This window comes from Rutidosis leptorrhynchoides, chromosome 9 (genome assembly GCF_046630445.1).
Source record: "Rutidosis leptorrhynchoides isolate AG116_Rl617_1_P2 chromosome 9, CSIRO_AGI_Rlap_v1, whole genome shotgun sequence".
Classification (NCBI taxonomy): Eukaryota; Viridiplantae; Streptophyta; class Magnoliopsida; order Asterales; family Asteraceae; genus Rutidosis; species Rutidosis leptorrhynchoides.
Genome location: NC_092341.1, coordinates 357,510,922 through 357,525,825, shown reverse-complemented (window position 1 = coordinate 357,525,825; position 14,904 = coordinate 357,510,922). Strand labels below are relative to the sequence as shown.

Below are 14,904 nucleotides of genomic sequence, written 5' to 3'. Positions count from 1 at the left end.
ATACCAGATTTAGTACTCTTATATCTTTATATATTATTTTTAATTAATATTAATAATTAATTTATAATTATAACACTATTAAAATAATAATAAAAATATTAATAATAATAGACATAATAATAATAATAATATTAATAATCAAAATAATATTACTAATAATAATAATAGAATTAATAATAATGTTAATAATAATATCAAAATAATACTAATAATACTAATATTATTAATGGTAATGAATGTAATAATAATATAACAACTATAATTAACTTGTAATTACATTCAATATCTTAATGTTACTATTAGTAATGAAAATAATGATCATATTATTAATATAACATTTATACTTTAATTTGTAATTGCATATGATATGTAATATCTTTTATTGAATATTTATTATTTATAAATTATATATATATATATATATATATATATATATATATATATATATATATATATATATATATATATATATATATATATATATATATATATATATAGATATATATATATTACACTATAATAATCATACCTAGAATCATATATATTTATATAGATTCATTTTAAATTACACTTAATTATTTGTATCTTATTTTACATATTTAATTCTAAGGTTTATATTTTATAAGTTCAATTTATTATATATATATATATATATATACTTACATTTATATATGTATGCATACTTATTTACAAACAATTGTTCGTGAAACCTCGAAAAATATCAAAGATCAATTGTATTCATGTAAGCTGTTCCAAAGTTTTCGAGACTCAACATTTACAGATTTTGCTTATCGTTTCGAAATCATATAAAGATTAAGTTTAAATTTGGTCGGAAATCTCCGGGTCGTCACAGTACCTACCCGTTAAATAAATTTTGTCCCGAAGTTTGATTGGGATGGTCATGGCTGACAATAAGTATGTTTTCATGATGAATATGAGTCGATAAATAGAGTTTTATCATCATTGAACAATATGGATAAAACAATTCGATTATTCGAAGAGTACGAATGAAGCTATCACAAACGAGTGAGATGAGTAAATGAGTTTCGTCATAACTTTTGACGTGGTAATGGTTGAATTAAGAAAACAAGGTGCGTCTTAACTTTTGACGTTGTCTTGGTTGAATACCGGAATTCAAGGGATTTAAAGAAAATCTTCGAAATCTAAAAGATTTGATTCTTCGGCGAGTAAGGATATTAAGATCTCTATGATTAAATACAGTGATCTGCCTCGATTACTCTGTCTGATATTTCCTTTATAAATTAAGCTCTTCCGTTCCATTATTCTCACCATTTCTATACTTTTTTTCTTAGTTCATACATCTAAAAGATTGTGAAAATGCTTAATCCAATTCTAATCATTGATATTTTCCTAATTATCATTTCTGTCCTCCTTCTTTTCAATCTTCACCCGAAAAATCTGTTTACTTCTTCTATTACCTTGGGGTGATACTATTCCTAATTATACCGTGTCTTTATATTGCTATTCGTATTAATATCCACGGTTTGAAATTTCTGGATTGTTGTTGATTTTTATATCTTCTCTTATATTTCGATGTCCCTGCTTCTGTCTCCTATAATTATTGTCATCCCCAGTTAATGCTCTCTCCTATATGCTGCGATTTATAGCCCCTTTCTATTTCGGAGCTTCATGCTTTTGTTTTCTTTTCGCAAGTAATGGTCCAGAATTTGTAGGTATGGATTTTCGAATTATCATAATATAATAGTAGAAAGGAAAAGTAGTAGCACGATTTAATTTGTCCATTTACCAACATTCAATAGAAAAGATAGAACTATCAAGAAAATATGTTCTTGATATGTTTATAGATTAGATAGAATGTAAGAGTCGTGTAACATGGCACATGATGACGTTAGGATCTATGAATCATCACGTCCCATTAGAAACTCAGCATGACTTACTGTAATATAATCACGTTGATCAAGTGTCATTATATTATACTAACTCATGCATGAATTTCCAACACTACTTCAAAAACATTCATATTTTAAATTCGAAGGTTTACAGAATATAGAAACTAACAGTTTCTTATATGATGTAACACTGATAGTGCGAAGAGATTTCATGATTTCAGACAGGAATAGTTATGAAAACATCTTCAGAAATATGGAGGATATTTATAATGAAAGATACGAGAATATCTTAGAATTTCTAATATCGATGGATGATGAAGAATATTGTCCTCAAGAGTTTAGAGTAAGGAGCAAGATATTCGCTAAAGGCTTCAGCAGGCATTGAATCTTTTGGATTCTTTGAAGGCAAGTTTAGTCTTTGTGATTTGTCCACGGTTTCCTTCATAGTTTCGCATAATCCGCTTTTCGATACAAATTTTTCTATCCAGTGTTCCTAACCTTCCATTCTTTATTATCAAACTTTTGGCCGTTTAGACCATCTACAATTTTGCAGTTTCCTCTATAATTAATGCTATCATATCTGAATCATCGGTTATCGATCCGAGTGGTTTCAAGAGAATTGTGTTTTTAGATGATTAAACGTTGATGGTAATATGGTGGAATATAAAAGATTCTCTGGTAATTATGACGAAGAGTAAACTTATATATCAAGGTTATAATAAGACTTTTTCGAATGAAAGATCGATGTTGATTTGATGGAGCTGTGACAAAATTGGCTAATTTGAAAAGGAATTGCAAAGTTGTTTCCGATAATAACAACGCTAGAGGAATTAGCATAGCTACGCGTTAAACGTTTACTCAGTTTTCGAGAGTTTTTCAGATGCTTATCTATATGCATAAATCTTTTCTTCTGTAGATGAAGTGCGGTTGGTTCATTCTCTCGTGTGAGGTGTTTTCAAGAATCATGAAAGGTTTGAACGCAGATTATAATCTCAAGATACAAATGAGGTTTAAGATGAAATCAAGTGGCAAACTTGAAGAAATGTTTAGTTTCATATGTTATAATCAATATTTTAATTCATTTTAATTGTCCAATGTTATTAGTCCACAGTCGATAGTCCACAGTTAACAGTCCAATAATTCATATATAGTTTATAATATTCGAGTTAATTAATACGTATCGTGACCCGTGTACATGTCTCATACTCGATCACAACTCAAAGTATATATATTATTATAGAATCCACCTCAACCCTGTATAGCGAACTCTAGCATTACAGCATATAGAGTGTCTATGGTGATTCCAAATAATATATATAGATGCGTCGATATGATATGTCAAAACCTTGTATACGTGTCCCGATATTTAAAGTGCGTAAAATAAATAACAGAAATTAAATGACGATAAATTAAATGCGTAAAGTAAATAACAGAAATTAAATGACGATAAATTAAATTGCGATAATTAAATTATGATAAATAAACTGCGATAAATAAATGTAATCAGTTAGCTATGAACAGTTAGCTAGGATTTTGTTAGCGTGGATTCTTAACAAAATTTCTCATAGTTAATTTATTTGTTTCTAACAAATTTTATTTTGTCCAATGTTTTCTTCATTATGCCACTTGTCGGATTCTGATAGGTCAAAATCCAAATATGAAATTGAATGAAAATAGTTATTCTGTGCTGAACGGATACGTGCACCGGTGGATGTAAGTAGGATAGTAAATGACTGTTGAATCAGCTTCGAAATAATGTACAGTATAAGTTATTAATATGAAATCTAAATATTCCTCGGGTGTTACCTACCCGGTAAAATGTTTTCACCATTAACAGTTTGTACAAAAGAATTTTTCAATTACAATCTTTATGAAGATATATATACATATATATTTTCTTCAAATGTAATCGTGGATTTAATGAGTTAACATGATATTAAACTCATTTGCTTTTTGGTTTAAGCTAAAATAAGTAATCTCTAAAACTTTTAGAAATCACATATTCTTCGCAGAATATTTCTTCAATGAAGTTATGGATCAATACTTCATCGTTCATTGCTGTTGGTACTCCTTGGTATCTATGGTGCGTATGATGTTGATGTTCGAGGTAAAGATTGTGATGTTGAGGTGTGGGATGCGGATGTTGATGTTGGTGGTGGTGATGGTACTGTTGATGTTATTGATGGTGGTACTGGTTATGCTGCTGGTGGTACTGTTGCTGTCGGTGTTGCCGCTGATGCTTGTAATCTTTGCATCATATTCTCCAAAGCCGTAACCCTGGCGCGGAGCTCGTTGACCTCTTCTATTACACCGGGGTGATTGTCGGTTCGGACGAGCGGATAAATAAAATCTAGAATTTGGTTTAGTATATAATCATGACGAGATACTCTGGAAATGAGAGAGAAAATGGTGTTTCGGACAGGTTCGCCGATAAGTGCATCAGGTTCTTCGCCATGTGGGCAATATGGTGGATGGAAGGGATCATCTTCTTCTTGTCTCCAATGATTTAGTAGACTACGAACCCATCAGATGAATTGGGGATGGCTGATTGATTGATTCATTCTGGTGACGCTGCTTTCAGAGCTTAGGTGAACATCCATATCGGAATCTGAATGACTTGAACTAGTGATGAGTTCCATTTCGTACGATTGAATAAAGAATTTTTCGATATGAAATGATTTCCAGATATCGGATGATATTCTAATTACATAGATTACCTATACTTAGTACAGAAGATCCCGTAGATTACGAAGGAAACTAAGGAAACGTGTCAGATAAAGTCTATAGTAACAGATATGCTAAGATATAGATTAGCAGATACGCTAAGATATGAATTTGTCTATACACTATTCATGCAATCAATGCAGTAAGATGTGTCTAGACTAAGAATGATAAGCAGGTAATTTGCTAAAGATGATAAGCTGATGATTTTCGACACAAAATGATAAGCAAAACTTTTGACATGCAGACACGGTCGAAGTCCAGACCCACTAATGCATCTAAACAACTATCAGTTAGACACACTAATGCAAGACCTGGTTCGCTAAGACCACCGCTCTGATAGCAACTATAACAACCCGTCCTAATCCATCTGGACGAATACATTACATTTGGTTACATCGCGAGGTACTTGACCTCTATATGATACATTTTACAAACATTACATTCGTTTTTAAAAGACAAACTTTCATTACATCGAAAGTTGACGGCATGCATACCATTTCATAATATATCCAACTATAATTGGCTTAATAATAATCTTGATGAACTCAATGACTCGAATGCAACGTCTTTTGAATTATGTCATGAATGACTCTAAGTAATATCTCTAAAATGAGCAAATGCACAACGGAAGATTTCTTTCATACCTGAGAATAAACATACTTTCAAGTGTCAAACAAAAGGTTGGTGAGTTCATTTTTGTTTAGCATAATCATTCATTTTCAATAATATAATAGACCACAAGATGCTCATAAATATACGTCCCATGCATAGAGACAAAAATCATTCATATGGATTGAACACCTGGTAACCGACCTTAACAAGATGCATATAGAATATCCCCTATCATTCCGGGACTCCCTTCGGACATGATGAATTCGAAGTACTAAAGCATCCGGTACTTTGGATGGGACTCGTTAGGCCCAATAGATCTATCTTTAGGATTCGCGTCAATTAGGGTGTCTGTTCCCTAATTCTTAGATTACCAGACTAAAAAGGGGCATATTCGGTTTAATAATTCAACCATAGAATGTAGTTTCGATTACTTGTCTATTTCATAAAACAGTTATAAAAGCAGTGCATGTATTCTCAGTCCCAAAAATATATATTGCAAAAGCATTTAAAAAGGGAGCAAATGAAACTCACAATACTGTATTTTGTAGTAAAAATACATATGACGATATTGAACAATGCAGGTTTGGCCTTGGATTCACGAACCTATATCAATTGTATATATATTAACACACATAATTGTAATCGAATAAATTTATATATTATTATTAGCGATGTACTTGTTATATTTAATAATTTATAAGTTTTATTAATTATTTATATATTTTGATTTTATATATAGAACTATTAATATAGTTAGGTTATGTAATTTAAGTATATTTTCATATCTATAATCTTTATTTTAATACTTATAATCTTATCGACGTCATTTAAAACTTTTATTTTCATAATTAATATTATTTTAATAGTAATGATATAGATAATACTTGATAATAATAATAATAATAATAATAATAATAATAATAATAATAATAATAATAATAATAATAATAATAATAATAATAATAATAATAATAATAATAATAATAATAATAATAATAAAAGTTTCAATGATATCGAAATAATAATTTTTGTAAAAATGATAATAATGATAATAGTTTTTAATAATAAAAATACTATTACTGATAATCATACTAATACTTATAATGATAATATAAATAATATTTTTGTTGATAATATTAATAATACTAATAATTATAACATGTTACTAATACTAATATTAAAGAAAATAATAATAATTTTATTATTTTCATTTTAATAATAATAATAATAATAATAATAATAATAATAGTTATACTAGTAGTAAAATTATAAAGTGATATTTTAAATGATATTGGTAATAACATTAATAATAATGAAATTCATATTTGTATCTATACTAATAATAAATGGTTTCTATCATAATACTTATATTTGTAATAATAATAATCTTAATAATTATAACACTAATAATAATAATAATAATAATAATAATAATAATAATAATAATAATAATAATAATAATAATAATAATCACAATGTTCCTAATACTTAGTAATAATAATACTACAATACTAATACTTAACAATAACAATAACAATAACAATAATAATAATAATAATAAACATAATAATAATTAATAATAATAGAATTGAAATAAGAGTGTATACCCCTTTCCAAGCTTTTTATAAAAAAAACTGCACCAAACGGGACTCGAACCCGAGACCTCTTGCTACCCTATAACCATACATAACCATTGCTCCATTATTGTCTTTCTGTTTTATGTTTCACAATATAACCCCTGCTATTTTTGTCCTGATATCTTCTTCTTTATCTTAACCAAACCCAGGAATGAATCCAACAATTGAATTTGTTACAAAACAAACTTTAGGTTCTCCTAACTAAATACAAATCATCCAAATTAATTGTTGTCATTATAATACGAAAAATAAAAATAAAAAAAAAAATAAGAAGGAAGCTTGCTGCTGTCGCAGCTTGAAGGAAGAAAAAAAAATACTGGCTTCGTTTTTTTTAAGATTGTAATGGTCAAGATTTATAACACAAAGTATATTACAAACTTATAATTTTCTGTGTTGTGTGGTTGTGATCAACAACAAAAACAAAAAATAAAATAAAAGAATTTAAAGAGTGCTTCTGCCGTTCGTAGCAAACAAAAAAAAAAATTTGATTTTTAATTTACAGAACGTATTAGACCAAAATTATAATACAAAAAAGATTTTAATCCATTCCTATAAACTATTGGAATCATTAATTTGACCTGAATCATCACAGAAAATTCGAATTCGATTGAAGAATAAAAGTTGACTTTTTTTTCTTTAAAACTTTGACCTCGAAATTCATACTCGATTTAAGGAATTGAGAGTTGAAACTTTGTAGAAAGATTTAAGACATTATTCCTAACAACATTGCAATTTTACATTTTGAAATTTGGTTTGAAATCGAATTATGATGTTTCGAGTTGAAGAACAGAGAAAATGGGTTTTATTTCTGTGAACTCCTTTTTGATTTTTTTTTTGTTCAAGTTGCAGTAGCTGAATACATCGTGCCATTGATTGATTGCTGAAGTAATCAAGAATTGATTGGTTATTGTTTTGAAGTATTGATTACCCGACCAAAAATCACGAGGGATTGAAGAATAGAGAAAAGAATGAATAAAAAAAAAGAATAAAAGTGAAGGGGATGGATACCAGATTCAGTACTCTTATATCTTTATATATTATTTTTAATTAATATTAATAATTAATTTATAATTATAACACTATTAAAATAATAATAAAAATATTAATAATAATAATAGACATAATAATAATAATAATAATAATAATAATAATATTAATAATCAAAATAATATTACTAATAATAATAATAGAATTAATAATAATGTTAATAATAATATCGAAATAATACTAATAATACTAATATTATTAATGGTAATGAATGTAATAATAATATAACAACTATAATTAACTCGTAATTACATTCAATATCTGAATGTTACTATTAGTAATGAAAATAATGATCATATTATTAATATAACATTTATACTTTAATTTGTAATTGCATATGATATGTAATACTTTTATTGAATATTTATTATTTATAAATTATATATATATATATATATATATATATATATATATATATATATATATATATATATATATATATATATATATATATAATGATCATACCTATAATCATATATATTTATATAGATTCATTTTAAATTACACTTAATTATTTTGTATCTTATTTTACATATTTAATTCTAAGGTTTATATTTTATAAGTTCAATTTATTATATATATACTTACATTTATATATGTATGCATACTTATTTACAAACAATTGTTCGTGAATCGTCGAAAAATATCAAAGATCAATTGTATTCATGTAAGCCGTTCCAAAGTTTTCGAGACTCAACATTTACAGACTTTGCTTATCGTTTCGAAATCATATAAAGATTAAGTTTAAATTTGGTCGGAAATCTCTGGGTCGTCACAAACACGTTCAGAGAGTCTTGCTCGTTAGTCTGTTTTAGGGTGTTCTTGAGAATTTCAGCACAATCTGAAACCGAAGGTTATGCGCCGTCAAATGTTACTCCATCTGGCGGCGCATATTAATGATTTAAAAGGCGTGTTTAATGAAGTGACATTAGATTCAAAATTATATGTGTTATACATAATTTCATTGTGAGTGAAATAATAGGCCTTAAAACTATATATACCATGCTAAATCATGCATACACAAAAGTAATAATACGATATATATATATATATATATATATATATATATATATATATATATATATATATATATATATATATATATATATATATATTGAAAACGTTCAAAAAAGAACGTTAAAAATGAGTAAAATGTCTTTTTTCGGCATCCTGGCGATCTCTTACGGCAAGACACTTTCCGAGAGTCTTGATGCTAGGATCGTTTTAGGGTGATCTCGAGAATTTCAGTACAATCTGAAACCAAAGGTTATGCGCCGCCAAATGTTACTTATTAATGATATGAAAATCATGTTTAATGAAATGACATTAGATTTTAACTTATATGCGTTATACATAATTGCATTGTGAGTGAAATAATAGGCCTTAAAACAATATGTAACATGTTAAGTCATGCATACACAAAGGAATAATATGAAAAACAGTCAAAAGAGCGTCAAAACATAAAAAAGGGCAAAATTGAAGGTTTTCGAGGTCTCGTTTTGAAAAATATTTGGGACAAACCGCCTACTGGAATTTGCCAACGGATAGATCTCGAAAAACACGCGATTTCAAAAAAAAAAAAAAAAAGGGTGACTAAATCGGAGCATGAAAGTTTGATAGAGTTTATCTATTTACAAAATCTCCGTGTCTTTACGAATCTTTGATTCCGGTGGCTAAAAGTGGTTTCTTTATCAGTGTTTGTGGTGTTACTTTATCAAACATTGTGGTGAAATTCAAATCTTCATATTTGATATTATAGTTGTGGTGGAATCTATATCAGCTGTAATTGAAGGTTTGGAGTGTTTCTAGATCTCTTATTATGGTGATATCTTTATCAATTTGTGGTTTAGATTCTTTATCATTTGTGTTCTTATTTTATATTTTTATACTCTTTTTTGAGGTGTTACTATTCCAATTTGAGGGTTTTGTGTTCAGATCTGTTGGATGAAAAAAGTTTGCTCTAAATTACATTTTTAAAGTCACAATTACGCATCACTATCAGACATCATTATATCAGCGCGACATCAATATTTTTTTTTTCATTTTCTCTCATGGCACCACAAAAAATAAATACAGCCAAAAAATCAATTTAGCTCGGTTATGTATTAGTCTATGGCACACCATTGTACGTTAGTAGCCGATTTTACCCATTTATATTTTGTCCCGATCATAATATTCCATACCACAATCTAAAATACACGAAAGGTCAAAAAAAATCCTCCATAAAAAGAAAATAGACATACATACCAATCACTACACCATTCTTCATCACCTCCTATTTCCTCTCTAAAATTCAATCCAGACCCGCCAAAAACCCATATACTCCGTATCTTGAAACAAAAACCGTCTTGATTTTAGTGCAATTCACCTACTTTCCTCAGATTCTTTCAAAACCCATCTCAAATATTCAATTTTGGCTAATCTTGCTCAACACCCATTTGAAAATCTTGTTTAATTTTTTAGTAATTTGTTGTCTTTGGTTAAATGGGGAGTACATGGAGGAAACTAAAGATGGCTTTGAGCTCTAATTTATGTATTTATGTGCCTACGGCTGATAGCGACGCCTCGCCGCTGCAATCGGAGCGGTGTTCGGATGCTGCTCTGTTGTCTCCGGCGACGGAGCATTGGAGCTTCAGTGGCTCTACGACGGCTCAACGGCCATGGTCTCCAGCGTTACGATTGTCTAAAAGCTTGAGTAGATCTTCTAAGGTTTGCTCACTAAATTTTGATTATTATTACTTATTAGTATTAAAAAAAATTAATACTTGATTTCTGGTATCTTTAGTAATTTTAGATATTCAATTATTGTTGTTTTTTAAATTAATTTTTATTTGAGATATGTATATATAGATAGTCAAAGGTTTAATACAGAACTTTTTTAATATGCACAATTAAGTATAATTGTATTTTTGTGTACAAATACAAAACTTTTTTTTAATGTGCATCATTATGTACAAATGTATTTCTATGCACATTAGTTGGTTTTGTAGTTTTTTGATTATTAGTTGGTTTTGTAGTTTTTTGATTATGTATTGAACCTACATAGATATTCATATAGTTTAATTTCCAAGCTGTAGTTCGGTTTTTATGATGATACACACAATAATAACCTCTTTTTTTCTGAAAAGTTGTCTTCTTTATGCATTTCTATTTCTATTTCTATAATGAATAATGATGAGACTTGAATATAAGATACGGAGTGTAAGATATGAAATAATAAAAAATAAATAAAATAAAATTTATAATAATAGGTCCATTGCCAAAGAGCTAATGCTTGTCCGTATCGGTCACTATTACAAACTTGAGGTCACCGTTACAAACTTTAATTTGAGCGTTCGAATCCTGCTTAGGACATCTTCGTGTTAGATTAGGTGTGTGGGTGAGTAAAAAAATAATAACAATAGGTCCATTAAGTTTCTTTCTCACAAAATATGAGAGAATATACAACTTCACGTAACAAAATTAAATTCCTTGAGAAAATCCTTTGCAATTGAGGTTGTATAATTACAAATTATTTATAATTTTTATTATAATTATAAATTATAAATTATAAATTATTATAATTAGAATTAGAATAAAAATAAAACATATACGGATAAACGAATACAACTATACAAGTAGGCAGAAAGTGGATTATTTACGTGGAAAGTGGATTATTTTTTACGTAAACGGACTAACCAGTTAACCCGTTTATCTTGCAACGGTTTTCAACACTTTTTGCTAGCCAAAATTTTGAAGTGTGTTTTGTGTGCGCATATTAGATATCATGTTCTTAAGTTCTTACAATTTTGATGTTACTTTTAACTGTAAAAATAGACTCTAGTTCACTCAATAGAAAATATTGATGACAACAGTATCTTTTTAGCGTATATGTATACATAAACGCAACCCTACAACAGTACAACCGACAACGTACAAATCAATTACTGTAGATTAGATTTGTCAGGTAAGCTACACGTGATTCACAACAGGGTGTGTATTCTTGTAGTATCATATCATATTGAAAGGATAGTTAAATCTCACGTGGACATGTGTACGGCCTCATTAGTTGACTTTTAGAATTTGACCATACATAACTTGAAGAATTAGACAATAAGACAAATTCAAAATATAACCAAAACTTGGGTCAAACAGTTGTTTCAATTTGTTTGTCCTAGTTCTTTTTTTGATGTTTTCTTGACTTTTTTGACACCATGTAGTAGGCTAATTGTTCTTGTTTTCTTATCACCAACTATTACTAAATTACCAATACCAATTCTAGAAGGAATAGCACACCCCGTTTGTAATATAATAAACAAAGACTGTTTTTGACTTCTTTTTTTTATATATTGTTTCTCATTTTAATACTACTTTAATTAATTAATTAATTAATTTTGACTATACAGAAATGCACAATATGTTTAGCATCAATGAGAAGAGGTGAAGGTCAAGCTATATTCACAGCAGAATGTTCACATTCGTTCCATTTTCAATGTATTGCTTCGAATGTTAAACATGGCAACCAAATTTGTCCCATTTGTCGCGCAAATTGGAAACAAGTTCCGTTACAAACTTCAAGCGGTTTAGATTCGCCGTCAGCAAGAACACAAGATAATCCTGTGATGACAGTAATCCGCCCGTTTCCATCACGATTAAACTCCACCCGACGCATTGCCGCCCATAATTTTCCCGCTAATGAGCCTAATATGTTCAATGATGATGAACTACTAGATCTTGAACCATCAAAGAAGAACATTAGTAATGCATCAGATGAATCATCTCTTAAAAGGGTAGTTTTGGAAACTTACACTGAGGTGCCAGCTGTACCTCGGTTTACTACTGTTAATGATTTTACGGTTTTGCTTCATCTCAAAGCGCCAGTTTGTACGTCTGCACGAGCTCCGGTTGATCTTGTGACTGTTCTTGATATTAGTGGTAGTATGGCTGGTACGAAGCTAGCGTTACTTAAACGGGCCATGGGCTTTGTTATCCAAAATCTTGGCCCGTCAGATAGACTGTCGGTGGTCGTGTTTTCGTCAAATGCCCGCCGCCTGTTTCCACTTACTAGAATGTCGGATGCAGGGAAACAGCATGCTCTTCAAGCAGTTAATGCACTTGCGGCGAATGGCGGGACCAATATAGCTGAAGGGTTGAGAAAGGGCGGGAAAGTAATGGAAGATCGTCGGGGAAAAAACGCTGTCGCGAGTATAATATTGTTGTCTGACGGGCAAGATACCTACACCGTGAACGGTGGTGTGGGATCAAATGTAGCTGGTGGTCAAACGCAGTCAAACCATAAGTTACTTGTCCCACCAGGTGTCAAGATCCCGGTTCATGCGTTTGGGTTTGGGGCGGATCATGATGCTGAATCGATGCATACGATTGCTGAAGTATCTGGGGGAACGTTTTCGTTCATTGAGACCGAAAGTGTGATTCAAGACGCGTTTGCTCAGTGCATCGGTGGACTTTTGAGTGTCGTGGTCAAAGGTCTGCAAGTGATTATCGAGAGTGTGAATGTTAACGTTCGGCTTCAATCGTTAAAGGCAGGTAGTTACAAAAATCAGTTGATGCCCGACAGAAAATCAGGGTGTATTGATGTTGGAGATCTGTACGCTGACGAAGAACGAGATTTTCTTGTGTCAGTCAACATCCCAAAGGAGACAGAGTTGACTTTTGGTTACGAGACATCGTTGTTGAAGGTGAACTGCTACTATAATGACCCGTTAACAAAAGAGACCATTAAGTTAGTTACCGAAAATGTTACAGTTAAAAGACCTGAAAATGTTGGCAAGGAAAATGTGATTTCGATTGAAGTTGATAGACAACGGAACCGGTTACAATCGGCTGAAGCTATGGTTTTAGCGCGAACTATAGCTGAAGAGGGTGATTTAAAACGGGCCATTAGTACGCTCGAAAACTTCCGGAAGGTTCTTATGGGGACTGTCTCGGCTAAATCTGGAGATCGGTTATGTATGGCACTAGATGCCGAACTCAAGGAAATGCAAGAAAGGATGGCAACTAGGAATATGTATGAGAATTCGGGAAGAGCTTATATATTATCGGGTCTAAGTTCACACTCTTGGCAACGAGCCACGGCTCGTGGGGACTCGACAGATGGTTCGAGTCTTGTTCAAGCCTATCAAACTCCGTTGATGGTTGAGATGCTAACTCGGTCTCAGGCTAATCTAGATGTTCGGACTAGGTCATCGCAACCCAGGCCACGCTAAAGATCTTCGAGTGGACGAGTCGGATATGTAATTTTTGATATACAAGTATAATATGTGTAAAGAAATAATTATGGGTTAAGTTTTGGGAATCAGGATTGTTAATTGTTAATTTTGAATTTTGGGTTCGAAGTGTTATTTCGCTGGGATGATGTACATAAGTTGAATGGCTCTATGGGGTTTATGTGCATTTCTTATTCTCGACAGAAACTTTGGTTTAATATATAATTTGAAGGACTTTATATATGTTTATTATGACAAAAAGATTAAACTAGTCAAAACATAACCACACGTCCACACGTGGGTGCGAGAAATCATTTGTAGCATTACATGATTTCATTATACATATTAAACACTATTAAGAATTAAGAATTTACAATTATAATACACATATCAACGATCGTTACAAAATTATATGCTTTTCGTTTGACTATTACACCCGTAGTTAAATTAACAGAACAAAGACAATAACCCGTTTCAACTTTTGCATACATAAATAATTCTTAATCTTTTATTTTTGATTTTATGAAAATATATTAATTAACCTTTACACACTAAAAAACATGCATAACTGTGTAGTTTTAGTTCATTAAAAACATGCCTAACTGTAGTTTTAGTTCATTTGAATTGTAGTTTTGAGTTTGCGTTTACACTACAATCGGTCCCTCAAATTCGCTTCATTTTACACAACAGCCCCTCAAGTTTACACTTTTTCAGGGGTAGAAAGCGTAAATATATAATTTTATTAAAATAAAAGAAACTAATTCCACCCAGATTTATAACGGGCCCTATCTTCTCGCTCGGTGCGAG

General features: G+C 30.2%; 1 protein-coding gene across 1 annotated transcript; it reads left to right on the top strand.

Annotated features, from left to right (window-relative positions):
• Nucleotides 1-10,155: 10,155 nt before the first annotated feature.
• Nucleotides 10,156-14,304, top strand: LOC139865961 (E3 ubiquitin-protein ligase WAV3-like). The gene is made up of 2 exons (XM_071854080.1): nucleotides 10,156-10,600; nucleotides 12,277-14,304. Exons 1-2 carry the CDS (start codon nucleotides 10,376-10,378, stop codon nucleotides 14,095-14,097), a joined length of 2,046 nt encoding a protein of 681 aa, XP_071710181.1. The 5' UTR covers nucleotides 10,156-10,375; the 3' UTR covers nucleotides 14,098-14,304.
• Nucleotides 14,305-14,904: the final 600 nt, after the last annotated feature.

What these genes read in the sequence shown, in the direction of transcription:
- LOC139865961 (XM_071854080.1), top strand. Translation starts at nt 10,376, where the DNA reads ATGGGGAGTACATGGAGGAAACTAAAGATGGCTTTGAGCTCTAATTTA. An exon ending in GCTTGAGTAGATCTTCTAAG is followed by an intron (nt 10,601 to 12,276) that starts GTTTGCTCACTA and finishes TTGACTATACAG; the next exon opens with AAATGCACAATATGTTTAGC.